This window comes from Lissotriton vulgaris, chromosome 12 (assembly GCF_964263255.1).
Source record: "Lissotriton vulgaris chromosome 12, aLisVul1.2, whole genome shotgun sequence".
NCBI lineage: Eukaryota > Metazoa > Chordata > Amphibia > Caudata > Salamandridae > Lissotriton > Lissotriton vulgaris.
Window position 1 is genome coordinate 698,783,952 of NC_141700.1, and position 26,154 is coordinate 698,810,105.

At 43.7% G+C, this 26,154-nt stretch overlaps 1 protein-coding gene across 5 annotated transcripts in view; it reads right to left on the reverse strand.

Moving 5' to 3' along the window:
• LOC147678027 (P2Y purinoceptor 4-like) overlaps positions 1-26,154 on the reverse strand; it is a 220,283-nt gene that overhangs the window by 44,131 nt on the left and 149,998 nt on the right. For 2 of the 5 annotated variants that reach the window (XM_086945920.1, XM_086945919.1), the window contains exon 6: positions 15,865-16,018. In XM_086945920.1, the coding sequence (XP_086802046.1) occupies positions 15,865-16,018 (154 nt within the window). Of the gene's footprint in view, positions 1-3,312; positions 3,399-15,864; positions 16,019-26,154 lie in introns of those variants that run through there. The other 3 variants (XM_086945918.1, XM_086945916.1, XM_086945917.1) reach the window with 3 other exon arrangements.

Sequence of the window (26,154 nt, forward strand, 5' to 3'; positions counted from 1 at the left end):
TTTTCCATTGGCATGCACAATGCCCATAATCATTAGCATCTTATACATGCAGAGGTGTGCCTTCGCAGGTGAGGCTGGATACTGTGCCGATGGTGTCTGCTGAGTGAAAACGCCTGACTGGCGTGAGTGTGTCACTGGGACTTTTACACTTTGCGACAAAGGTAGTCTAGCTGGATCTCCTTTTGTGGGGAATGTTAGCACAAGCAGTGGTGGACCTTATGCAACAACCCAACTTCACTGGGACTGGTACAGGTATGACTGACATCCTTAAGGTGTAGAATCAGTTACTGAGGGGTTTCAATATGATGCTTATTGGTAGCGGACAGAGGATGAGCAGCTGAATGCTGGAACCCAACAGTGATGCAGTGGACAGCACAGGGTTCTGGGTAATCCTGGATAAGTGCCAGTGAGCTATGGAGTGGCCGTCAAGGAAGCAATGGAGCGAGGTAGGTTGAAACATCAATTCCTTGGCACTGGTCTCCACATTAGTGGTGATGTCAACTGTCTTTTCTGTGTTAAGTTGCTGAACCTTCATTGAATCGCCTTCCACTTGGACAACAGGAGGACTTTCTTAGAGAAGATGAGGGTTGTAGATAAGGTACCCAAAGGCTATAGGGTGAAATACATGTTGGCTGACACTTTTTCAGGTTTAACACAAGTGAAACAGGAAGCAATATCCTAGAAACTCATGAGTCTGGGGTTGGTGTTCTTCATCTGTTTGGAGCACTTTGTTTTCAGATGCACATTTTGGGTCCATCATCAATCAGCTGAAGCCCTCCAGTGCGACCGGGGTTTCAGAGTCCTGGCTCACTTTGCAGCTAGTCATTAACACAGGTTGCATGGTATATTGATGAGGACTGAAAAATGTTCATAGATCAGGACGTAGGCGATAAAAGCAGGTTCGGCCAAATATCGTGCTTATTTTGTGCCTCTGATTGAAGATGGTAGGCACTGACTTGCATTTGTGGCCACAAGAATTTATTTGAGAAAAAGGAAAATAAATGTTGTAAGGAAACATATGGGCCCCCTCCACTTTTTTAAGCAAATTAAACACTGGCCAAAGGGTTTTCTGGGGTTGCTGCTGGACGAGGACGGTCGCACCTCAGTCTGTCCTCTCAGGTTGACTATGAACAGGGGTCTGGAGAGCAGTGTGAGTGGGTGGGGAACAGTTTGTGACATGCTTTTTTCTTAAAACTAGCCTGCTCCACCAGTTCCAACAATCGTATGGATTAGCTGCAACCATTTTGTTTCTTGTCTCAAACTCCATTTATTTCACTCTCTAAGTTAAGTTGGTATAGGTGTGCGCTGTGTGTACGGAACATGATATAATCTTTGCAAAGGATATATATGGGTAACACCCTGCCCTCCTCCTGCCACAAGATTTCATTCATCTCTCTGTTGACCTCTTAGTGGACTTATGAATTGGGGTAGAGTACCATGGGAGGGGGGATGAGGCAGCATATGTAAGTACTCCCACTAACCTCCCACACCTACTCCAAACCAGGATACTACCAACAACACAACTGACTTAAGATATTTCTAATTAAAGTTACAGAGATGGCTAAGGTTCCTCTTGTGTTTGGGTTTTATTTCCTGGTGAACACTAAGGCAGGCACCAATTTCATGGGAGTCAAGTAGAAATTCTTCGTGTGGTCGAACGCCAGGGACAACTTAGAGCACTGTCCCTGCCACTGTGCCCACCTCTGTATCCAATGTCTTTCATTTACTAAACACAACACATTCTGCCTGAACACAGTGGAGTCCATCTTGGTGCTTCAGAGGAACTATGTCAAGAACAGTTTTTGTTTTCCGTCAATTAATTTTCTTAACTTTGTTCAACCGCTTGCCTGCGGTCGGAATTCCGCTCCTGTGCGGCACATTCCGATCGCGGGCGTGGTCGTGACGGGTACCGGCCGTCATCAGCACACGAGCACTGTGTGCTATGACGGACTGGAGCCATCACCAGCATGCAAGGGGTTAAGACTCCCCATTTTTACAGATAAATAAAAACGGAAAATAGTGTATTTTCTGTCTGCATTTATTTTAAAAAGTGGAACAATAAAGATAATCAGGATTGACTCCATGCGGTCATTCATGTAATCCAGGCCAATAACTGTACAGATTAACAGCATATCGAGATTAAAAACAGGAATGAGATTTCCTTAAATAACTCAATTTGTCAACACGTAAATGTGGTCTAATGCTAATATTTTAATCTGGTTGGACTGTTTTATTGTATTAGGCTTTGCAATGTACTAATACGAGAAAGCAATCAAATTAGGAGTACCCAATTATTAGTTAAATAAATGTGGAAACATAAAAGTTACAACTTCACTTCTTCACAAAACTCAAAATAAATATATATAAATAAATACTGATTAGATGGCCAAAGAATAAATATGGATAAATACAGACGGAAATGTTAAAAAAGAAATACCATGAAATCAGGAGGCATAGAAAGGAGGAAGGAAAAGAGTACTAGGAGGTAAAGAAAGGGGAAAGAGAACGTAGGGCAATTTGTAAGGGAAAGGTAGTGGACAATGTAAAATGAAGGCTGCAGATTATGTTTGGGGTCGGAAGCAAGGCACTGAAAGGTATCAAGAACTGGGACAGAAAATAGGCCTGGACACAAAAAGAAAATCGTCCCATTCGCAAATTAGATCGCTAAAACAGTGGCCCACATTTGCAACAGGGGCAAGTTTGAAATGTAAAGCCACACCCTGTAGGTGTTTTATAAAATGTAGGAGACTGCAGACGGCATACTTTTGTGCTTGCTGCAGTTAATGTTTCTGGTAATATCCGGCAAGTCAGTGGTAAAAACCGGAGTACCAGATCATAAAACAGGCTCACAAAGAATCAAGAAACACCCACTGACTTGTTAGAAAAGCCCATCTGGTGCTGCCAGAGAGGCCTATATGGCAGCCTGACCCTGGTAACAAGAAAGAAGAGACAGTACAGACAAAGAGGAAGAGACTGAGGAATGATTTGAAGAGCGCCAAGAAAGGTGACATGGGATGAAAAGAGAAAACTAGGGAACAACATTTTGTGGATGAGTGAGTTTTGTCAGGGAAAATGATTGAATGTATTGAGACAGATTTGAGGATTTGTGAAGAAAAGAGGGAAGGACGTGAAAAGTGAAGCAATATCTAATGGGGAGTGAGTCAAGAATGAAGATTTATCAGGTACAGAGTGAGACGAGGCTCTGGCAGGCAGAGTCACTGAGACTGGATTCTCTTTGGCTTCTTTTTCACCACACAATAACATGACAGTGAGTACACAGAGAGGGTGTACGAGGGACACATATACACATACCTCAGCAGCCCTTTGACTGGGATGTTTGTAGACTCACAGTGTGACCTCCTCTGCTCGTCAACTCCTTATCTGAGTGTCCTGCTGACCTGGTATGAGACAGAAGAGAGCATCAAGGAATGGGAGGAGAACCCAGGTAGTCATCAGGCTCAATGGAGGGGGAGTCCAGCTGGAGAGGAAACCCTACTGCACCTGAGGCCAAACATCAGCACACGCTCAAAATCATCCCCAGATGAACACATTCGGCTCACCCACTAAACTGAGGATGATGCTCTGGGTGTGCTTACCCCTACACACCGGCCACGAATGACGTGCTAGTCTGAAACTCTTGAACTTGCATGTCTTTAGGTGCAAAAGGGGATGGAGAAGTGCATAGTGTGGACGCGGTCTGTATGGAAGCATCGCGGCTCGGAGGGACGTGGTCTGTCAAACACCTAAGTCCATAGTGCCCTTGCTAGGCGACTGTGATACCTAGTTTCTGAAGCCAGGACTAACTACTTAAATCATTGAAGTCGACAAAGACATCTTTGAAATCATGGAAATATCTGGCTAGACTTTTGCAGTGGCGATAGACTTGCATTTGTGTACTTTTGCGGGGTCATCATGAGGATTACAAACTCTATTGCACTTGTTTATTTTCAGATAGGTTCATCAGTAGAATTAGGAACTCGATTGCACAGGTTCTCTGCCACGAGGAGTCTTTCTTTCAGATTAAAAGATACAGCATCCTGTGGTGTATGAACTAATCAATCTTGTAAACATCAGTAAAATCATGTGGGCACATAATTTTGGTAGTGTGGTCTGCAGCAGCGGTTAATTTGTCAAAAAAATAAGCGCTGGGGCTCTCATCAGGAGGCAGCTTACACCAGCCCATTTCTCCTATAACACTGCCTGAAACCGAGCCAGCTACAAACCATGAAGCACGGATAGGATGTGGCGTAATGGCCAGAGCTGCCGGCTTTGGAGATGGGGAACCATGTTTGAGCTTTAGCTCAACATTCTGTGATTGAGGGCAAATCCCTTAATCTCCCCGTGCTTACCAAAAATGAGTGTTTCCTTAACTGGTGCTCAAGAAACTATAGCCCTGGTGTTGATGATTAAGTGCTGGTCCTGCGCATCGGAAACCACCAGCTCCAATTAAGCACTGGTCTGCAGATATTGATACTTACAAACATATGAACAAGTATTCAGATGAAGTGCATAATGTTAATGAACACCATTCCGGTTACGATTATAAATGTATGTACACTGAACATGAACAGAATCACTTAAACCCATTTCATAACATAGAATATAGTTCAATCAGCAATCAACATTTAATAACAAATGGTGAGATTCATCTCAGAATTAAGAGTTGGAAGCACAGAAATTAATAAGCAAGTATATCATAATGCAAATGCCATGGTGAAATGAAGGGGGTAATGGGCATATTATGTATCCTCCCAAACAAATGCAATGCCTACATAATTAACATGTTTGTTCAAAAACAGACAGGTTAATTCCTGGTCTGCAATATTCTGGAAAATCTGAATTGCATGGTGGTCACTCGCTTAATGGTATCTCCCAAGATTATAAGGAGTGCTTATTTTTGGGTGCTGAACTCTCACCCACATATATGTGGCATGGTTCAAGTCCAATCATAGCCTTGGAAATGTCCAAAGGGAGCTCAAGGATTGCACCCTAATTAGTTAGCATAGAGACAATCCAAAACGATGATAAATGAGAGAGTATTTTTTTTCTTCCAGAGGGGTTTGACCAGTCAAAATTGTGTAATGAAATACATGAAATGAAATGTTATTTTACTTCCCTAATACAAGTTAAAACAACTAAATGCCATACTGAGCGATTAATAAAGAATCTTTGTGTGTCATAAAAATAGGCATCAACATGTTTCCACCTATCACAAAGTCGCCACATAGGATAGGGGCATTTGTCAGGACAAACAAATAAATGAACCCCTTTGTATGCCCAAAAGATGCGCCAAAGGCAAGCCTGTCTGTGCCCAACCGTGCCTGGACCACACACACATTATAATTAATATATATATATATTTACTTTAAAGCAATTAATTTTAATTTCTTTCATAATTTTAAGATTATATAAAAATGTACATATACATATATATATATATATATATATATATATATATATATATATATATATATATATATACCAATAACATAAAATCTAATAAAAAATATTCTATTATAAATTAAAACCTTAAAATATTTAAAAATATTTAAACTTAAACTACCCATTCCAGTCAGTACAACAGTAGGTAAAGTGTTGGATAGCGGAGGGGTGGAAATAACTATTCCCACTCCAATGAGTGCAACAGTAGGGAAAGTGTTGGATAGCGGAGAGGTGGAAATAACTATTCCCACTCCAATGAGTGCAACAGTAGGGAAAGTGTTGGATAGCGGAGGGGGAAAAATTACTGTTCACACTCCCGTCAGTGCAATAGTAGGGAAAGTGTTGGATAGTGGCGGGATACAATTTACTATTCCCACTCCAATGAGTGCAACAGCAGGGAAAGTGTTGGATTGCAGAGGGGTAACAATTAATATTCCCACTCCAATAAATGTAACAGTGGGGAAAGTGTTGGGATAGCGGAGGGGTCAAAATTACTATTCCCACTGTAATGAGTGCAACAGTAGGTAAAGTGTTGGATAGTGGAGAGATAAAAATTACTAGTCCCACTCCAGTAAATGCACCAGTAGAGAAAGTGTTGGATAGTGGCAGGATAACATTTACTAGTCCCACTCCAATCAGTGCAACAGTAGCGAAAGTGTTGGATAGCGGAGGGGTAAAAATTACTATTCCCACCCCAGTGAGTACAACAGTAGGGAAAGTGTTGGATAGTGACGGGATAAAATTTATTAGTCCCACTTTAATCAGTGCCACAGTAGGGAAAGTGTTGGATTGCAGCAGGGTAACAATATTCCCACTTTGGTCAGTTCAAAATTAAAAACGAAGAAAATATTAACAAAATATTTAAAAAAAATATAAATATGGTAAAAATTAAAATACAGATTATATTTAATATTAAAACATATTATGTTAGATACATATGACAAATACGTACAAATATTATATTAAAAAACATAAAAAATAATTTTCAAATAAATATTTTTAATTAGAAATTACTTAGAAGCAAAAAATTAATTATTACACACATCTAAATCAAAAAAAGTACTTCCAAACCTAACATAATTATTTACCAATATACTGATTAAAAAACAAATGAACTCATAAAAATGTATTAACTTCCCACACTCTACGCCTATAATCCCCACACCCACAGCTAAAATTAAACTTTACAAAAATGAATTACACTAATAAAACTTATTTTCAATTAAGAAACTAATAGTATTTAAAAACGAATTATAAAGTAAAATGTACTCCCCACCTTTTACCCCTATAAAAGTAAAACCCACACACCAAAAAATATTCACCCTAATGAAATATGAATTAATTAATGATCAATTAATTAAACATAAATAACTTCCCACGCTTTACCCCTATAAACCCCAGAACCCACACCTAAAATTAATTACACAATTTCCATATTTAGTTTTCAATCAATTAATTAATAATTAACAACTATGATTAATTTAACAGAAATTACTTCCCACTCTTTACCCCTATAAACCTCACTACCTGCACCTAAAAATAATTACACAATTTCCATAAATAATGTTCAAACAATTAAATATCAACTAACAGCGAATTATTTATTAATCACAAATAAATTACTTCCCACCCTTTACCCCTATAAACCTCACAACCCACACCTAAAATTATTTACACAAATTCTATATTTAATTTTCAATTAATTATTAACATATTAATAATTAAACATAAATTACTTCCCACTCTTTACCACTATAACCCCGCAACCTGCACCTAAAGAAATTACACAATTACCATAATTATTTACCAATAATTAATATTCATTAACTTCCCATTAATAATTAATAATAAACTACTTCCCACAATTAACACTATAAAATCTCAATTAAATAAAATGAATAAATAAAAAATCATTAATTTATTATAATCAAATTACTTCCCACCCTATTCCCCTATAAACCCACAACGGATTTAAAAAAATCACAAAATGTTATTAAAATAAAATTGATAACTACTAAAAAAGTAACACATATATTAAAAAACAAACAATTCTTATACCAAAATAAAATACATCACATACATTTAAAATATATACTAAAATACATAACACTAATTTTAAAAGATCAATATTTTAAACAACTATATTTTTGCAAATGATATTACTGACTTCTATATGTTTAAAAACAATATTTCGTACCTTAAAATCGATCTTCTTGACCACGATATTCTTGCTGTCAATATTTCTGTCACAATATTTACAACACAATATACGTGTAAGTCGACATTTCTAACTCAGTATTTTGTCTGCATACCCTCTAAAGGCATGCCCTGTACAGTTGTGCACAGCCTCACCTCTCTATAGTGCCATACATTTTCTTTTAGTAGTGCTTAATTCCTATCCTCTATCATTGCAGAACTTCAAAAAACGATTTAAAGTAGCCTGTAGGCCTACAGCGGGTTTTGAAATGAGGAGAGTATCATCCGTGAAATAGAGATTTTGGCATTACCAACTTTCTAGGTGTAATTTCCTGGGAAGTCCAAGTAGTGCTAGGTTACTGATATATAGAAAAAAGAGCGTCTGGACCAAAACGCATCCCTGGTTAACCCCTGTTTTTCAATTTTGAAGAAGTCAGTAAGGTCCCTTCTATTTCCATATCTGACTCACGCTCGAATGTGTCTGAGTGGAGCCTTATGATAACCTCTCGGATGTGCTTCAGGAGTCCCATACGTCTAGGTACCTGCCAAAGTTGATGGCGCAGGACCAAGTTGAATGCAGATTTTAAATCCACAAAGGTCACGTAGAGGTGGCCTTCCCAAGTACTACTTTTTTCCATTTTATCATACACTAGTTGGTCGAGTGAACTAGTTTGCGGCCTTAACCCCGCCTGGTACTCAGAGATGATTTGGTTATCAGAGATCCAATCTAGCAGTTTCCCCAGGTCCTGTTGGCTAAACAACTTCTGTAGCCCATCGATGAGACTATGGATCTATAATTTCTTGTATTGTCCCGCCAACCATTCTTGTATATTGGGACAATCTTGGCATCCTCAATATAGGGTAGGGCCATCCTCAAAAATAGCTCTTGTTATCATATGGAGATAGGGAGTCCGACCTCGGCTCTGCAGCATATAGGTTTGCCCTTACGCGAACAGGGCGAGGTGCCTTCTTGGGCATTATAGATCTTAGTGCCTTGTGTGAGTCTGTGATGGAGACCACACAGGGCTTCTGTTGTTGTATACAGTCTACAGGGCCCACTCCTAAAGTTTCACTGTGCCCTGCTCCACTGCCTGAGTAGAGCTTCTCGAAGTGGTCCACCCAGATATGGGGCTTGACCTGGACATCCAAAGGGAAAGTAGCACAGTGACTACCATGCGCTGCTATATCCCAGAAAGACTAAATCTCTTTTGTTCGCCGCTCTGACCAAGTCACTCCACACTTCTTCCTTCCAGCTAGCTTTGGCTTGAGCCAAGGCTTTTTTATAAAGTCTTCGTGCCAGGGAGACATCGCGCTGTTCTTTTGGTTTTAACCCCTTTGCTGCGGCGGCTATTCCGCAGCAGCGTTAAGGCGGCGGGGGGGCCGTGCGGCGCGCCCATGCTGGTGACGGAACCACTTCGTCACCAGCCGCGGTCGCGCTGTGCTCATGACGGAGCGGTTCCGTCACGGCCCCGGCCGCTTAATGGAACGCTCAGAGCAGGCGCGGAATCCGCGACGAGCAGGCGTGCCGAGCGGGCCGTGACGGAACCGCTCCGTCATCAGCACAGCGCGACCGCGGCTGGTGACGGAGCGGTTCCGTCTCCACCAGGTGAGGGGTTAAAGAGTTAAGCAAGAAACGTTTTGCTGCTCAGAATTTATCATTATACCAGGGGTGGGAGGGGGCTTGTATTTTTTATTGAGGCCTCTCTAGAAAGCAACTTTCAATGACAAACACTTTTTCAAAAGAAGCCGTGATTGAGCTAGGATTGGTTATTGGGGACGCAGAGGCGCTCATTGCTTCAAGGGTTCCAACCACCATGGGATACACCTAGCTTAATAAATCAGAATGACCCGCCACATATTCCCATTTCAGCGCCTTTTTGTTATTTGCTGAAATGATACCTATCAACAGGTTAGGTCCAACCTTACCATACCCAGGGCACAGAAGGGCCATCAGCTCTAATTTTAGTGCATTGTGGCCACTGTCCCCTCTATCTACACTTGCCATATACTGCAAGTGGGCCATGTTTTGAGGGATAAAAGAATGTAATACAAATGCGATGTCTGGTTTAGTCTCTTGAATGTGTATTGACTGGAGGAGAATGTTTAGGGACTGCCTCACAAGGCTTTTCATTAACTTAATCTGTCCTGTATTTATTCCAGGTATCTTCTGTTTCTACGACAAGCTACTTATAAAGATGCCCCTTGTTGTCATCATCATCATGTGCATTGGTGTCTTGTGCCACAGATGGTGACAGATGGGGACGGAGTCTTTTGTGCCAGCACCTCTCAATATGGGGCCTGCCTGTTTGGTTCAGGTGCAGATGTTCGTTTGGAATGTGCTAATGTAGTAGTTTGGGTGAAATGGGCTCCTCCAAGGTGATTTGGAATTCAGTACCAGTCTTGCCCGAAGGTGGCAAAGTGATCAGACAATTTGCTACAATGTGTTCTTTATAAGTGATGCTGAGAATTTATTTGTCTTGAATCCAGACCATCAGAATGTCATTGTGCTATTATATTGAAAAACCAATACTTTCATCCTTGCGACTTTGTTTGGTGACTCGTTTTGGTATCAAGGCTTCTTTCAGGTCTGAAATTCTCTTGGTTCTGGTGCAGCACTGGACAAGGGGGTGCATTCAGCAATTTATTTTGATAAAGATTGTTCTTCAGCATTGAAGAGGCTTAACATGGCTGAATGTCCTTGTGTTTCAAATCAGGCTTTTGGGTACCCACGGGTGACTAGATTAGAGATGCGGATAAAGTCTGCTTGGCACTTTGTGTGCAGAATGTATTAAAAATTGCCCACTTGTGCTAGTGAGGTCAGTTTTAAACTCTAAGGTTTAATCTCAATCCTCTCCGCTTAGACTCCGATGCCAGTACAAACTCTTGTATGGACACTTGATCATCTCAAAATTGTGATTCTTTCTCCAGGTTCAGTCCCCCTCAAGGACTTAAGGAGTTCCTTATCAGCATCTTTGTTTTCATCCATCCCTGATGCCACCTCTTTCGGTTTCTTCAAATCTAGGCATTGTAAGAAGCCGAACTATAAACAACAGTTACGGATATTCTATTCACACGTGAAACACTGGGCTATGCCAACTTTGTGCAATACTGAGGACAAAATTGAAAAGGGGTATTCCCCACCCATCACCCCTGAGGAGGAGCCATTCCTACATGACCTGGATGCAGAGTATGGAGCCTGCTGTATTAAATTGTTGTGAATGCATTGATTCAATATATCTTCATTGCAGAGAGTGTTGATGTGTGTTCGGTACTGCATACTTCATGTTGATGTAGTTGAAACATTGATTTTTTGGTCACTACACAGTTTAAAAGAGGAAGCACCAAACTTTAGCTCCAAACATGATGGCGGTAGAAAACAGAGTCTGTCTGCGAATGCACTGTGGTTTTCGGCTATGTGATAGCGAGACATCCTTGAAGCCAAAACTTACATTTTTTCATGTAAACAACCTGCACTTAACATTAGATTGCAAGACACTGTACAGCATATGAACTACAACACCACATGCTCCAAATACACTCCTATCAAATTCCAGGGTGTTTTCTGTTAGAACCCCATTCAACGGGCCACTGGGCAAGAAGGAGCTACTGGGCCAACTGTGGGGTTGAGCCCGTTAACTCCTGATGTCCTGGGGCCCGACCTAATATGGATCCTGAGCAACTACTCAAGTATCCCTTCAGCCCTTGAGTCTCAGTGGTAGTGCAAGTCGAGCAGTCCAAGGCTTCGTAGCTGGGGAGGTAGTCACATACAACTCAAAATACGCTCAGCAGCAGCAATACGTGAATACTTGCTTTTATGAAGTAATGAGTATTTGTATACAAACACAAAACTCACAAACAATACGTACAATACAGTGGGGTCAGGGTACTGGTGCTTTATAGGAGGGCCCTGGAGTCCCACTTCCCCTCTTGCTAGCAGTAGCGGTTATTCCCCATTTGATATAGGCAAGATTCAGGTGAAGACCCACTAGTAGTCAGAGTTTCAGCAGTCCCGCTCTGCTTCTTCAAAAGTCAAAAGTGTTCCAGTGCCGAGGCACTGCATGTCAGGCAAGTTCCCCTGGGGCCGCCTGGCCCATAAATCTGTCTCACCCACACCAGTCGGATCCGAGTGACTGGAGTCTGTGAGCACGCCCACTTTGCAGGAGATGAAGCTGCAGTGGCTGTCTCCAGTAAGTTCCTCACACACAGCCTGGGAGGGGCAGCAGTCATGGGGCCTGAACGTTTCTCACATGCATGCCTGGGGAGGCAGCAGCTCGTCGACTGCTGATACGTTTCTTGGGATCTTCCCCACAGGTGGGGGAGGAGGGGTGCAATGCTCTTGGTGCTGATTCTTAGTTCTGGCTTGGGCCCACTCAGGTTACTACAGAAGCCTCATTCTTCCGATTACAGTCTTGACAAGACCACACTAATTTCCTTGTGCCCATGGCCCCCTCAGGCATGCGGAATCTCCATTCTCACTCTCTGCGCGGGCTACGCCCTGATTGGCACAGAAGCAATCTTCACGGTGGCCCCACCTGGCATTCATGGTCGCCAATGTAGTACCGCACATTAGCCATAGTCCAATCGGCATGGCAGCAATTTTTAGGGTGGCCAAACCTGGCATACTGGGTCGCTGTCTTACAACATGCACACTGGCGATGACCCAGTTGATGCCCCAGCGTTCACGGCCCACTTCAAAGTGGACTCCTGTGGCCTCTGAGGGCTGAAACTTTTCCCTGCACAGGGCAACGACTTGATCAGTGTGGCAGCAGTCTCCTCAAACCTCGCTGCATGGATCCAATCTCTGGATATCCCACTGGACATCTCGGCCTCCAATGCTTTCTAACAGGTAACAGTGGTCTTGGCAAGCAGGCAGACACTGGTGCTTCAGGCACCAGGGGCAGGTGGTCTCGGATTCCCTGGGTGATGTCCCCTCACCTAGCAGGGAGACTGGCAGGCCTTGGCCCCCAATCCTGGTCACAGGCAGAAGTCTAGCAGAGCGTCTGCTCTTCTCACAGTCCGCTCAACAATTGAACATTTTGGAGGTCTTTAGCTCCCCTTATAGCCCCTTTCCAGACACCAAATGTGATTTAGAGTCTGAGTCTCTAAAGTCAATGATGGGGATCTGCTTCCTTTTGAAGGGCCTTCTCCTTTGCCCTGCCCGTCCTCCAGAAAGAAAATCTGTCCCATCAGGAGCGACTTCAAATCTGATAGTTCCACAACACAGGATGTGGGAGTGACTAGAGGTTCACACCTGGATGTCAGCCACAATGATATGTGCAGCAAAAGGTTACCCCTAGGATTCAGCCGCATTCTAAGATTCTCCTATCCGCCCCATCTCCTTCCTGAGATGTGTCAAGGCCTCTTCCCAGTGACCTCTCTCAGAATCAAAGAGCACCCACCTTTCGAAGTGTCCTGAAGAGCCTGCCTTCCAGGCTCACTGGAATTCAGCAATCCACAAATCAGTCTGGAGGGGATTCCTCTACCTCTTCATGCTCCTCCAGTCACTCCCTGGTCTCCCAGAATGGCACCCAGAGTCTTCCATGTATTGTACCATTCACAGACACACATACAGCCAGCACATGTATTACCCACATGCACTGAGCAGCACTACACACCAAACTCATGTAGACCAAGGATGAGTTAATCTTACAATAGCGGAAATTTACATGAGTGAGCCTGTAGGCCTCACTTCAGTGACGCAGGTAGAAAGGACCGGTTCAGTCCTACTGATCACCACACAGTATGCTGCCACCACCGTGCTCGTGCTGCTTAACTCCTACTAAAAGCAGTAGCCCTTCATCACTATGAGGGAAGCACTTTGGGCGCCCCCCACGGTACAAAAAGAATGCAGTCTGTGAAACAGGCCTATGTCATGGCATACACGCATTATCTGTGTTTGCTCATGACAACAAAAATCAGCATTAGGTTTCCAGACATCATTATGGTTGGATCACTTAGGGCAAAGGTGCACGTCCACCAAGCAAGAGACTTTTCCACCCCAACATTTCCAGTAAGTCCTGGTATCACCAAATCAGTGGTCTCTTTGTGATATACCCCAACAAGGAGAACCTCTAGTATGTCTGTGACTAAGAGCTGGAAATAAGTCAAAGAGGTGTCAATCACTTCCTGAAAATCAAATGATCCTCTGATTCTCATAGAATATGAGCAAAAAGGAAGCCATTCCATAGGGTACCGCCCATACCTTATAAAACCTTTTGAGCCATCCGTTGCTTATAATCATCCACAGAGTGAGACAGGAGGATCTCAGAGAGCATAAATGGAATGAATAAGCCCTTGATAAACAGTGGACATGATCAGTCAGACACAAAGTTTTAAACTCACTTTGTGTAGACCCTGCAGGCAGTGCAGATGCTTCAGGGCTGGTTGACACCCTCTGTAGACTGTAAAAGAAGCACTTGGACTGGCCCACAAGGCTGCTTATGGCATAATCTAAGAAGCTCATTCAGGATTAATATTAGAGCAAAATCAGTGCACCTACCTTACAGTTCTCCCATCACAAATTGAATGGGGAAAACCACAATATTGCAAATTGTGCAGCCAAGACCAGGGAAAATGTGGTATTAAGACTATTCCCCATTCTGACGTCAGGTATTCAGAATGGTAAACAACACTGCTCTGTGGATACCTGAACTCTGCAGCACATGTTTTTTCAATGGTGGTATTAAATCACCAAAATACCAGTCCAATCAGAATGAGGGACAACATCGGAGAGAACAAGCACCATCATGGCCTGCACTTAATGAGGGAAAAAAGGAATTAAAAAGCCTAGAGTCTGGATCGTACATCAAAAATCCATGACCCTGGCAGGTGCAGAAGTTCCCACTACCAGAAATTGATGTTTAGTGGGCTTCATCTGAACTGAGTGTCTAAAAACAATCAATTATAATGTTAAACCACTGACAGCAACTTGCGGTTATAACCTACTAGCTCCACATACGGAAATAGTTATTCATCTGTAATAATAATTTTGCAACTTGACACCCTTCTAGATTCACATGCTGTGCATTACTCCACCATCTAGCTTTTAAGCCGCAACATTTTCTTTGGAATAAGCTACGTTTTATTTTGGTTGTCAACCACAGGAGGAACTATTATGACTTCCTACAAGAGCGACCTTAAGCCCAGAATGTCCCAGTGCGTATCAGTCATCTTCAGATTCTTTGTTCGTCCGGCAGGTCCTCAAGTCAAACAGTAGTCTGCCCTTCGAGGGAAGATATTGGTTTCCAATGGGACACCAAGGGCAGAATATCGCGCCACAGATGATGACAGCCACAGAGGAGAAGTAGAAAAGGCTGGATTTTGAACGGCCCAAGAACAATCTGCAGATTCCAAAACTGGACTCCCCAGCACATACACCTGATCATACACCAGCACCCTCACACATCCTTAAATAGAGCACATGCAACTGCCTTATCATACACCATCCCAGCATACACCACACAGGACACACTCAACCATTCACCATTCATATAGCTTTGAATCTTGCAGTGGACAACTGGGATCCCGAGTTAATCAACTACGCTGCCATTAAAAGCGCGACAAAAAGACAGGTTCAACTCTGTTCGCGCACAACCGACCTGGAAGCAATGGAATCAAGAGGCTTCCATGAGTCCCTAAAACTTCCGCAGATAGTACAGACTTCGAAACTCCACCTTACCCAAGCTGTGGGTAAACAAGCAGTAAATAGGATTTTAGCGCTCAGATTACATCCTCTCCCTCTTAAAGACCTTTACCCTACGAGGTCATCTGAGATAAGGCACTCAGAGTGTCGGCTATGCAAATACAAACAAGAGAGCTTTGCACACATCCTATTTTGTTGCCCGGGGCTGTCCTCCGAGCGCAATCTTTACCTAAAGCCAATCCTACTTAGACATGGTATTAGATCTATAAAGGAGGCCGCCTACCATCTATTCACAATGGAAACAGTGAAAGATATGGCTGTGTTTAGTAAATTCATCCAACAGTCACGCCAGAAACTGACGGCCCCTCACAGCTAGGCCATTGGCCTGGAACAATGACTCTCAAACCATCGAGACTTACCAGTCCACGTAGAAATGGACTAATGAACGCAGTTTTTAACTATGTTTACGTTTTTATCCATTTTAGGCTTCCCCCTTTCCCTTTGCTTGACAATGTTTTATTATAGTTTGATGTCATATTTAATGGTTTTGAGTAACCACAAATAAAGTTTTATTCATTCATTACCTGGTGGATTCCTGCAGGTGAAAAAGTGTGCTGGTGCAATCCATGTCTAGGTCTTCCCTCTGCGTGAGCTCCTGCAGGTGGAAAATTAGGCCATCACGGCGCATCTGCAGGTCTTCCCTCTCGGTGAGCGCCTGCAGCAATTCCAGGTTAAGCCCTGTGGATAAGTAAAGAAAGTAGAAAGAGCTGTGAGGGCAGGGGAGAGAAGCTAAGAAGGCCAGGTGAGAGAAAGGATGCTGGAGAATGGAAAACATGGGTGGCAGTGAAGGGTAAGTGGAAGCAACAAGAGAAGGGCAGACGGGTCAGAGTAACAGTATATGTGTTTAGTGACTGGGTGAAAAAAGGAGAAAATGCCAGAGAGACAAAGAAAAGGTTTGGGTTGGAGGAACAAGCGCAGAAAGGAAGCAGGATCTAATGCGAGAGGGCAGAAAGAAGACGAGGCAGAAAGAACAGAAAGAAGAAAACAAACATTGCATGTAAAATGCCTTAAGGAGCCACAGAATGAGAGGAAGAAGGAAAGGAGGAAGACACTAGGAAGGAATGACTGACAGATGGAATGAAGAAAAGAGGAAGAAAGGATGGATGATGAAAGAACATAAGGACAGGCTTAGGATGTAAGACTAGGAAAGAAAAATTATGAAGGCATGACAGACATGAAATTAAAAACAAGTTTTCAGGGCAGTGCGAGGGGTTGCGTTTGCAGCCCTGTGGTAGTCCCACTCTCGTTGACTCTGTCGAGGGGGTAGCAAAGGGGAGGTCATGCGGTTCTGCCATCCCTCCCTGCTTTTTCTGTATACTAACCAGATCCCCACTTTAACAGGTTGTGCAGGAGGCAGATGCCAATGGGTAGTGTTCATAACTGAACACCTTTAAAGTATAGTTTGAACCCCAAACATAAATACCATTACAAGGAAATAATAAAATTGAGCTGTGGGGCAGGGTGACAAATGAAACTAGAAAGCACGAGAGGAAAGGAGGTAGAGACGGGAGGGTAGATGGAACCAAATGTGGGTGGGTGGATGGAGATAAGGATGAACGGTTGGATGAACAGAATGATGGATACTAAGGGGATAAGATGCACACGATAATGGAGGTGGATGGAGAGGATGGATGAGTAAAAGATGGGCGGAAGGAGGAACAGAGAGAAGGACGGATGGAGAGAAGAACAGATGAAGAGGCATAAAGATGTATGATAGAGAAGAAGGATGGATGGAGAGAAGAAATGATGAGGCATAAAGGTGTATGCTAGAGAAGAAGGATTTGATGGCGAGATAAAGGGATAAAGAGGCATAAGGATGTATGATAGAGAAGAAGGGTGGATGGAGAGAAGAAAGGATGAAAAGGCATAAAGATGTATGCTAAAGAAGAAGGATGGATGGAGAGAAAAAAGGATAAAGAGGCATAAAGATGTATGCTAGAGAAGAAGGATGGATGGAGAGAAACAAGGATAATGAGGCATAAAGATGTATGCTGGAGAAGAAGGATGGATGGAGAGAAAAAAGGATAATGAGGCATAAAGATGTATGCTAGAGAAGAAGGATGGATGGAGAGAAAAAAGGATAATGAGGCATAAAGTTGTATGCTAGAGAAGAAGGATGGATGGAGAGAAGAAAGGATGGAGAGGCACAAGGATGTATGATCGTGAAGAAGGATGGATGGAGAGAAGAACGGATGAAGAGGCATAAGGATGTATGATCCTGAAGAAGGATGGATAGAGAGAAAAAAGGATAAAGAGGCATAAAGATGTATGCTAAAGAAGAAGGATGGATGGAGAGAAAAAAGGATAAAGAGGCATAAAGATGTATGCTAGAGAAGAAGGATGGATGGAGAGAAGAAAGGATGGAGAGGCACAAGGATGTATGATCGTGAAGAAGGATGGATGGAGAGAAGAAAGGATGAAGAGGCTTAAAGATGTATGCTAAAGAAGAAGGATGGATGGAGAGATAAAGGGATAAAGAGGCATAAGGATGTATGATAGTGAAGAAGGATGGATGGAGAGAAGAAATTATGAGGCATAAAGGTGTATGCTAGAGAAGAAGGATGGATGGAGAGAAAAAAGGATGAAGAGGCATAAAGATGTATGCTAAAGAAGAAGGATGGATATAAAGATAAAGGGATAATGAGGCATAAGGATGTATGATAGAGAAGAAGGATGGATGGAGAGAAGAAAGGATGGAGAGGCACAAGGATGTATGATCGTGAAGAAGGATGGATGGAGAGAAGAAAGGATGAAGAGGCATAAGGATGTATGCTAAAGAAGAAGGATGGATAAAGGGATAAAGAGGCATAAGGATTTATGATAGTGAAGAAGGATGGATGGAGAGAAGAAATTATGAGACATAAAGGTGTATGCTAGAGAAGAAGGATGGATGGAGAGAAAAAAGGATGAAGAGGCATAAAGATGTATGCTAAAGAAGAAGGAAGGATATAAAGATAAAGGGATAATGAGGCACAAGGATGTATGATAGAGAAGAACGATGGATGGAGAGAAGAAAGGATGGAGAGGCACAAGGATGTATGATCGTGAAGAAGGATGGATGGAGATAAGAAAGGATGAAGAGGCATAAGGATGTATGATCGTGAAGAAGGATGGATGGAGAGAAGAAAGGATGAAGAGGCACAAGGATGTATAATAGAGAAGAAGCATGATGGAGAAACGAAGAATGGATGTATGGATGACCAAATTTATTGAGAATTCAGGTGTTAAAGGCATTCTTTAATCTCATTGTCTTCAGAATTCCCTCAGGGAAGTAAACAAACAGGTGCCAGACTTTCTCTCCTCATTCGCACACTTGGGATATGGTTCAAAGTGGTAGAAATTTCATTTTCTGGCTACTCCCTTGATCTCAAGGCTCGTCTTCTATCTGCCATATCGTCAATTGGAGCGGTTTCCTTTCTCACCTGCTTTCTCTGCCAGGGACGATAGCTCTGTCGGCCATGATCTAGATGCCCTCCATCTTGTCACAAGTACCTCCATTTTACTGCAGCCTAAGCCAGGCAAATTATACAGAACTTTTAATGAGAAACTACACCTCACCCAGGGTTTCAGTAGCAGTACCATCAATACCTCACAACAAAGGGCCTGATTTGGACTTTCGGGGGAAGGGTTACTCCATCACAAACATGATGGAGATCCTGTATGCCGTACTAAACAGAATCCATGCCACACATTGGGCTCGCCTTCACTCATTGGTCGCCGGCATCAGCAGAATTATGCATTTCAATTGTGTGTTCAGGCCAAATAATTTAACGTATGGTTTTTATACATAGTTGTAACTGCATGTCTAGTAAGTCATGTAACTATATAATTACACAATTGTAGCTGCATGATACTATGGATGTAAAATTGTGATTGTATGGAGGGGTTCTCCCAAGCCTCTTTTTCAATAGGACATTATGAGAAAATGTAGAAACCATTATAAAAAATACAAAACTATAAATCCAAAGTGAAGAAATGCTACAATAAAAAAAGGTAAAAATAAGAAAAAATAAAGAGCTTTGAGGAAGTGTCAATTTTTAACATTTCGCAAAAAGATACAATGTGGGTTTCGGTGTAAGATAGGGCTATGATGATGATTAAAGATGCTTAGGCTTAGCACTACAGGTGGGGTTATTGATATTTTCAACATAATGGCATTCTTTATTACTGGCTCTTTATTACAATGAACAGAAGGCAAAATTAAAAGCTCTTTCTATGGTTTCTTGATAATGAGATTATTACTGTGGCATGCATTTTTATGGCATTATTCTTTTTCATAAACAGTTCTGTTAGCAAACTAGAGGAAACTCTTGAGCCGAATGTTGGATTCCCTGTGAGCAGTGCGAGGGCGAGCGCAAGGTAAAAACAACCACAGTGGACAGTCTGTATAAAATACTCTCTCAGCCGGGGGACCTGGGCAGAGGTAATAATGGAAGAGCGATAAGGTTCAGCCAAGACCACAAAATGGAGGGCTCTCGCCTGCACTAGTTTCAGAAATAGGTTATGGGTTTGTGGTGGTTTTTCATCCCTTAGAACGCAGTAAACATTTATGATCATACCTTGGATGTTGAATTCTTAAAACATGGGCACCTTTGACTTATTAAAAACAAGAAGCCGCCCTGCTCTACCTCGACAGCACCAATACTTTTTACCTCCCATTTTACTATGAGGCGCCTCGTGTTCTGAGCATTGGCTAGCGTGCAATCATTCCCTATACGGGCAGGATAAGTGGCGCGTGGACATATTGTTAGAATTCAAGCAGGAGCATGCAAAAGTATTTTTCACAAGCTCTGCAAATCTCGATGGAAAATTTTGCAACTTGTTGAAGTTGTGAAGCTTTAACTTTCCCCACATCTTCCTGAAAGTTGTGACCTTTGCAACAATGTATGTAGCAAAAGGCTAACTTGCAGAGAACAAGTCAGCCTACATTTGCCATTGTTTGATTAGAGAGATAGTGATCTTGCAATGCAGTGAAACTAACTTTGCACGGTTAAAGGTGAACCTAAACCAGTAAAGTACACAAACCTTGTGTGTGGCAAAAACCAGGAATGGTGCAAAACTTGACTAGCAACTTTGCACACGTCACCATTCAAGACATTGTCGCTCAGATATACAGACATCATTTTAAATTTATCTTTAGAAAAACATATATATTTATGCCAAGTGCTCAACTAGTGACCCCACTTACGGGCAATGAGAACTATATTTAGTATCATACCTTTCACATTGTGATGAAACGGGTTGTGAAAAATGCTTCATTTTGTTTTCTGGACGCTAATCTGGCTGCGTCAGAAGAACAGCCCCTGCCTGAAGAACACCAAACCCATGCGTTCATATGTTCCGGGTTAGCATGCCCCAGAGGGTGCGAAGCGCAGCCCACTATATTTAACATTTCACGAGGCAGCGAAAAATAAATTACTAGTCGCTGTGTGTTCCGGGAATATTATGCAATCTAAAATATGTAAATGATCTGTTGGCAAACAGTACATATATCCTAGAGCATGAAGGACATGTGAGTAATATTTAATGTCCTAAAAACAACTTTAGAGGCAAACAGTGCAAAGATAAGGGAGGCATCAAGTTGTCTCGCTTTTCTGGATGGGGGTGTATCAGACCAATACCATATTCCACTAGAGAAAAATTTGTCTCATTTACGTGTTGTACAATTGTGCTTATCTCCGGCTTTGCAAGTTTTAATACGGAACTGCAGATGTCACGCTTGTCAAATCTTGTGACAAGCCACAAACCTTTTCCATTTTAGCTGTGTGTGCTGCTGGCTGCAGGGTTTTGTAAAGGAGATGATACAATCACATTTGTAGATTTTAAAATTTAGCAAATTTCAACTCTAGCATTTCTCTTGGCTATTTGTGTGTCCCCTTTGCTAATACTTAGATCTCTCTTCTGTTTGACTTGCATTCATGGCAATGTCTCAATGGACTATGAACTACTCCGAAGAGGAGACATGGTGATAAGCTGAAGTATATCGCGGACCAGATTGAGAGAGCTGTGAGCCTCAGAACTTCCCCTTTCACATCTGTATCACCAGTGGTGGTGGCTGAGATGTTTAGTGGTAGGACCACATCCTCTCTCTGACCGCCTGAGCTGAAGCCGACCCCTGGCTGGCATAGGTTTATGATATGATGCAGAAGAGCCAACATACAGTAGCATCAATCTGTTGCAATACTGGTTCTGACTTATCATCCAAGTCCAAGCTTGTAACCAGCCAATTTGAGCATCATGACCATCACAGCATTCGTGCCCTCCCAGTATCGGCATGGAAGTCCTCCTGAATCTGATGACACTCCATCTGTGGTTCCATGATTGCATTCAAATATGATTATGTTCATGATAAACACTGACATATCCAAAAAGCAGGAATTCCCAGCCGCATTGCATTCGCAGTGGAAGTTAATAAAAAGGCTGTCCATCTGCTCCGGCCAGGGTTTGTGCATGAGAGGGGACCGCAGTTTTTGAAAAGTAGAGGATTTTGCTATGCTGCCAGAAGGATAGCAATTTTTTTTTCTCGTTATAGACCAGATAACATCTGGAAACTACAGGCTATTTTCAACGGGTGATCATACCAGTGGAGAACCAGAGGAGAACCTTTAGAAAAATGTGGCTGTGAAGGAGAAATGTTGCACATGTGCGCATGACAAAGACATCAAAAGGAAATGATGCAAGGAGGTGCAGGAGACGGATGGAAAGGTGCACTGAGGAGTGCAGTGAAGGCAGGTGTGAGGCCCAGATCTAACGATCCACAATGTAACGGGTGATCAATGTGATAACAAACAACTCGATGACTGTCACTCTGCTTGGTACAGCTGCTACTCCATGTAATGGAGAGGTTGATCTATTGAGCCAAAGAATGATGGCGAATTGGTATCTGCTGGAGCCGGTCTTCATTGCGAAATTCTGCTGGATTTTACAAATGCTGCAATTCTCAAATGTCGAGAACTTTTGGAGGACTGAAGTCAGATGCCAAAGGTGTCTCTCTTAGTTCTACATCAGGGGTTTATACACAAGCCATTGACAGCCCACAAGAGTCTTCCATCAAGGCATTGCAGGTTCATTGGAGCTTCCTCATAAGCGTCCTCAATCTAACAGACATACTGTGAACAAGACTCAGAGAACTGCCTATCTCCCAGGACCATTTTAGTACAAGTACACCTAGGGGGTCATTAGGATGGCCTATCAGGAAATGGGACCGCCCTCCATAAGGGCGGGGGTCCCAGGGGGGCCATTAGGATGCGCCGCCACAGTGGCGGGCGCATCCTGCATTCCTGTCATTGTGGCGGGCGATGCACTCAGCACCACCCGCCACAATGCAAGGAAGGCATGTCGTGCACTTCCATGCACAACATGGCAGGCACCACGCTGTGCCTGCCATATTGTGCATGGAACTGCAGGAGGGGTACCCCCCATTTGCACACCCCACCCCGCAAGCACTTACCGCATGCCTTTTCGTGGAGGAAATGCCACCACGGAAAGGCATGATTCCGCCCCCATGGTAATATGGCTGACGGTGTCTGACAGACACGCCACCGTATTGAACTCTTTTCCGCCCGGTCAACTTGTTGACCGGGGAAATGGGTGGCGGGCGGGGAAGGATCTCAGGCGGGTTGCCACCGCCATGCGGGCGGTGGCGATCCGTTCATGATCCTAATCGGCCCCCTGGTGTTTTTCTGAAAGTTATCTGGTGAGGAGATGGATCCAGAAACCCCTATTCCTCCCAGAAAGGGAATTTCTACATCGGTCGGTCCTGCTCAGCACGTCAGCTACTCTCTGCCCACGACAGTGGCTCGGCTTTTGTCATCTCCAATGTAAATAAATATAGAATTGTGGAAGGAGACCGGATGTCACTGAATGCTATGTACACAGCTGACCTCCCAGAAAGCAAAGCTTGCTTCTCAACTTAGGCACACCTATGGGCCCCTGACTCCTATCTTTCCAAGTGGGGCTCTTTAAAGGCAGATACTTTTTAGGTTTTGACTGGCGATGCGCACGTAGTGCGCATGCGCCAAAAAACCTTATGATATGTGTGTGTGGGGTCGGGTATACGCCCCCTCCTCCCATTGGCTAGCTCCATAAATGGAGGCTAGCCATTGGGAGAGGGCTCTGTCCGTCAATCTCGGACCAGATTCGGGGGCGTTCCCGAGAATTTTTGGCTTTTGGCTACGTCAGCCGAAAGCCTCTTCTCGTCAACGCCCCCGAATCTGGTCCTGGATTGAGGGCACCCGCCTTCCTGCTCCTGTCTCACGCGGCGCCCGGGCAGTAGCCTGTCGCGTTGATTTCTCTTTTGCGGACCCAGGGGGTCTTGCTGCTCTGGGAGATTGCTTTGTGTGAGTTTGGTCTTCTGGTGTTGCAGGAAGCGTCCAGGTTGTTCCCAGACCCAAGTTCGGTCTTGTGGTGTTGCAGCACCTGCACGAGCTCTGGGTGCCTGGGCGCTCTTCAGAAAGTCCCAGAATTGCGGTATCTGTGCCGGAGCGCAGGAGGCGGTGTCAGCGCTGCCATAACACTTTATAATTTGTGTCACCGCAGTATGAAAAGGACTGCAAAATAGACGCGGACACGGAGAAAACACCCCCTTTGGAGAGCGCGCGTGCTGCATGCGCGCTGCACAGATGGCGTTGTCTTGGGTGATCTGTGTGTAAGTATGACCCGTCTGTGGGTGGTACTTGAGTACGCCTCGTTATTATCTCTTCTGACGGGCTCTGGGGGCCTTACTCCGTGTGTTATTCCCCGCTGCTGTAATAATCGGCTGTCGGCCGAGGCGGTATTGTATGGTCGTAGCCTTTCTGCTGCCGATGTTGATTTGAGTACAAAGGCCACGCATCATGGATTCCAATGAGGGATAATTGATGCGGACGCGTCACCGTCCAGTAGCCCTGCGCGGGGTCCGGTGTGCTGGAGTTCATTATCGTCGGAGTGACCTCCGTCATGCCCCCCCCCCTCATTTCCAGGTACGAGTGACACAGCGTCACGTGCCAGCCACAGGGAGGCTTCAGGCCTACAAACAAAGACGTGTCCGATATATTCCAATACAGCGTGAGTGCAATAATATAGTGCAGTAAACATTGGAACACTATAAGAGCAGTCATTACTGACCAGTTTCTGGCGTCGTTTCTAAAATTGCTTATTTTCTTCTTTATTGTAATCGTCTTTCAGCCTTCCACATCTCAGCGTCTACCTAGGAATAGAGGCTCAAATGCGGTCAACTGAATAGCACAAGACCACAAAGAGCTTTAAAGGCAAAATATATCTATTTTCAATGTTTGCTGCTGACTTGTACCCTAGCCGCCGAGGCCGCTCTGTCCTCCACACGTTGCCTTTGGCTTGGCGTGGTAGGCCACAACACCGCGGAGGGCTCCATTTACATTTTCACCCACTAACGGCATACACACAGGAAAGAAATGCAAACCATTGACATACGCAAAGTGAGACCCGGCCACCATATGAGCGAGAGGTGCCTTGAAGCAGATGGAACATTTGGACAAAATCCTACAGAGATGCCGTTTATTGCGTATGGCATACATTGCTTTATTGGGGCCGTCCATGAACACGCTTTCTGTGTTCTTGCGTCTCGGCTGTGTTTAATATCAACTGGAGGGGCCTGTTTTAGTCCTACAGGAATTTAACGGGACAGCACTAGATTGGTTGTATGTCAGAGTATCGATAACAAAATTATCACCTGACGTAAATATTGTGTTGTAAATATTATTTGCAAAAAACATTGCTCCTTTGAGGTTAGGTTTACCAGGATGTGGCCTAACGGCTACAGCGGTCAACCTCGAAGCTGTAGAACAGAGTTCGAGTCTCGGCAGGGACGCTCAACAGCCTGTGATTCTGAGCAAATCACTTAATCTGCCTGTGCATAACAAAATTAGTGTGTACGTGTGTAAAGCAACTGGTGATTATTTTTTTATTTATTTATGTAATTTTATATAGCGCGGACTTTCGTAGGCAATGTTCTTCACTTAAGCTATAGTTCGTGTCACGCTTGCTACGTGACTGGGAACCTGGGCGGACAAACTGGGTTCTGGAGGGGAGGGTAGGAGGGTGGTCAGAGGGGCTGGTCACGTGAGAGTGGGTGGAGGGTGGGCTGAGGGCTTGCCACAATCCGAAGGGCCAGGGACAACAAACATGTAGGCAAGGGAGTGGCATTGAGGAACATCTGGCAGCGCGGAGGGTTGAGGCCCAGCGACTCCCAAAACAGATAAGGTTCTTGCGGGTACGATCCGGTGAGGTAAAAAGAGGAAGAGCAGGAGGAGGCGAGGCGGAGGGGCTGGCACGGTGTCATGTCAGCAGTCGTCTCTGTCTCCTAACCTTGGAATTCCCTGGAAATGGCACAACTTTCTTGCCCGAAGAAGTGTGTGTGGGGGGGGGGGGGGGCGGGGTGGGAGGTTCTTGTTTCTAAATAGAGGCCAAGGATTGAATGGTCTTGGAACATTTGGACAAAATCCTACTGAGATGCCGTTTATTGCGTATGGCATACATTGCTTTATTGGGGCCATCCATGAACACGCTTTCTGTGTTCTTGCGTCTCGGCTGTGTTTAATATCAACTGGAGGGGTCTGTTTTAGTCCTACAGGAATTTAACGGGACGGCACTAGATTGGTTGTATGTCCGAGTATCGATAACAAAATTATCACCTGACGTAAATATTGTGTTGTAAATATTATTTGCAAAAAACATTGCTCCTTTGAGGTTAGGTTTACCAGGATGTGGCCTAACGGCTACAGCGGTCAACCTCGAAGCTGTAGAACAGAGTTCGAGTCTCGGCAGGGACGCTCAACAGCCTGTGATTCTGAGCAAAT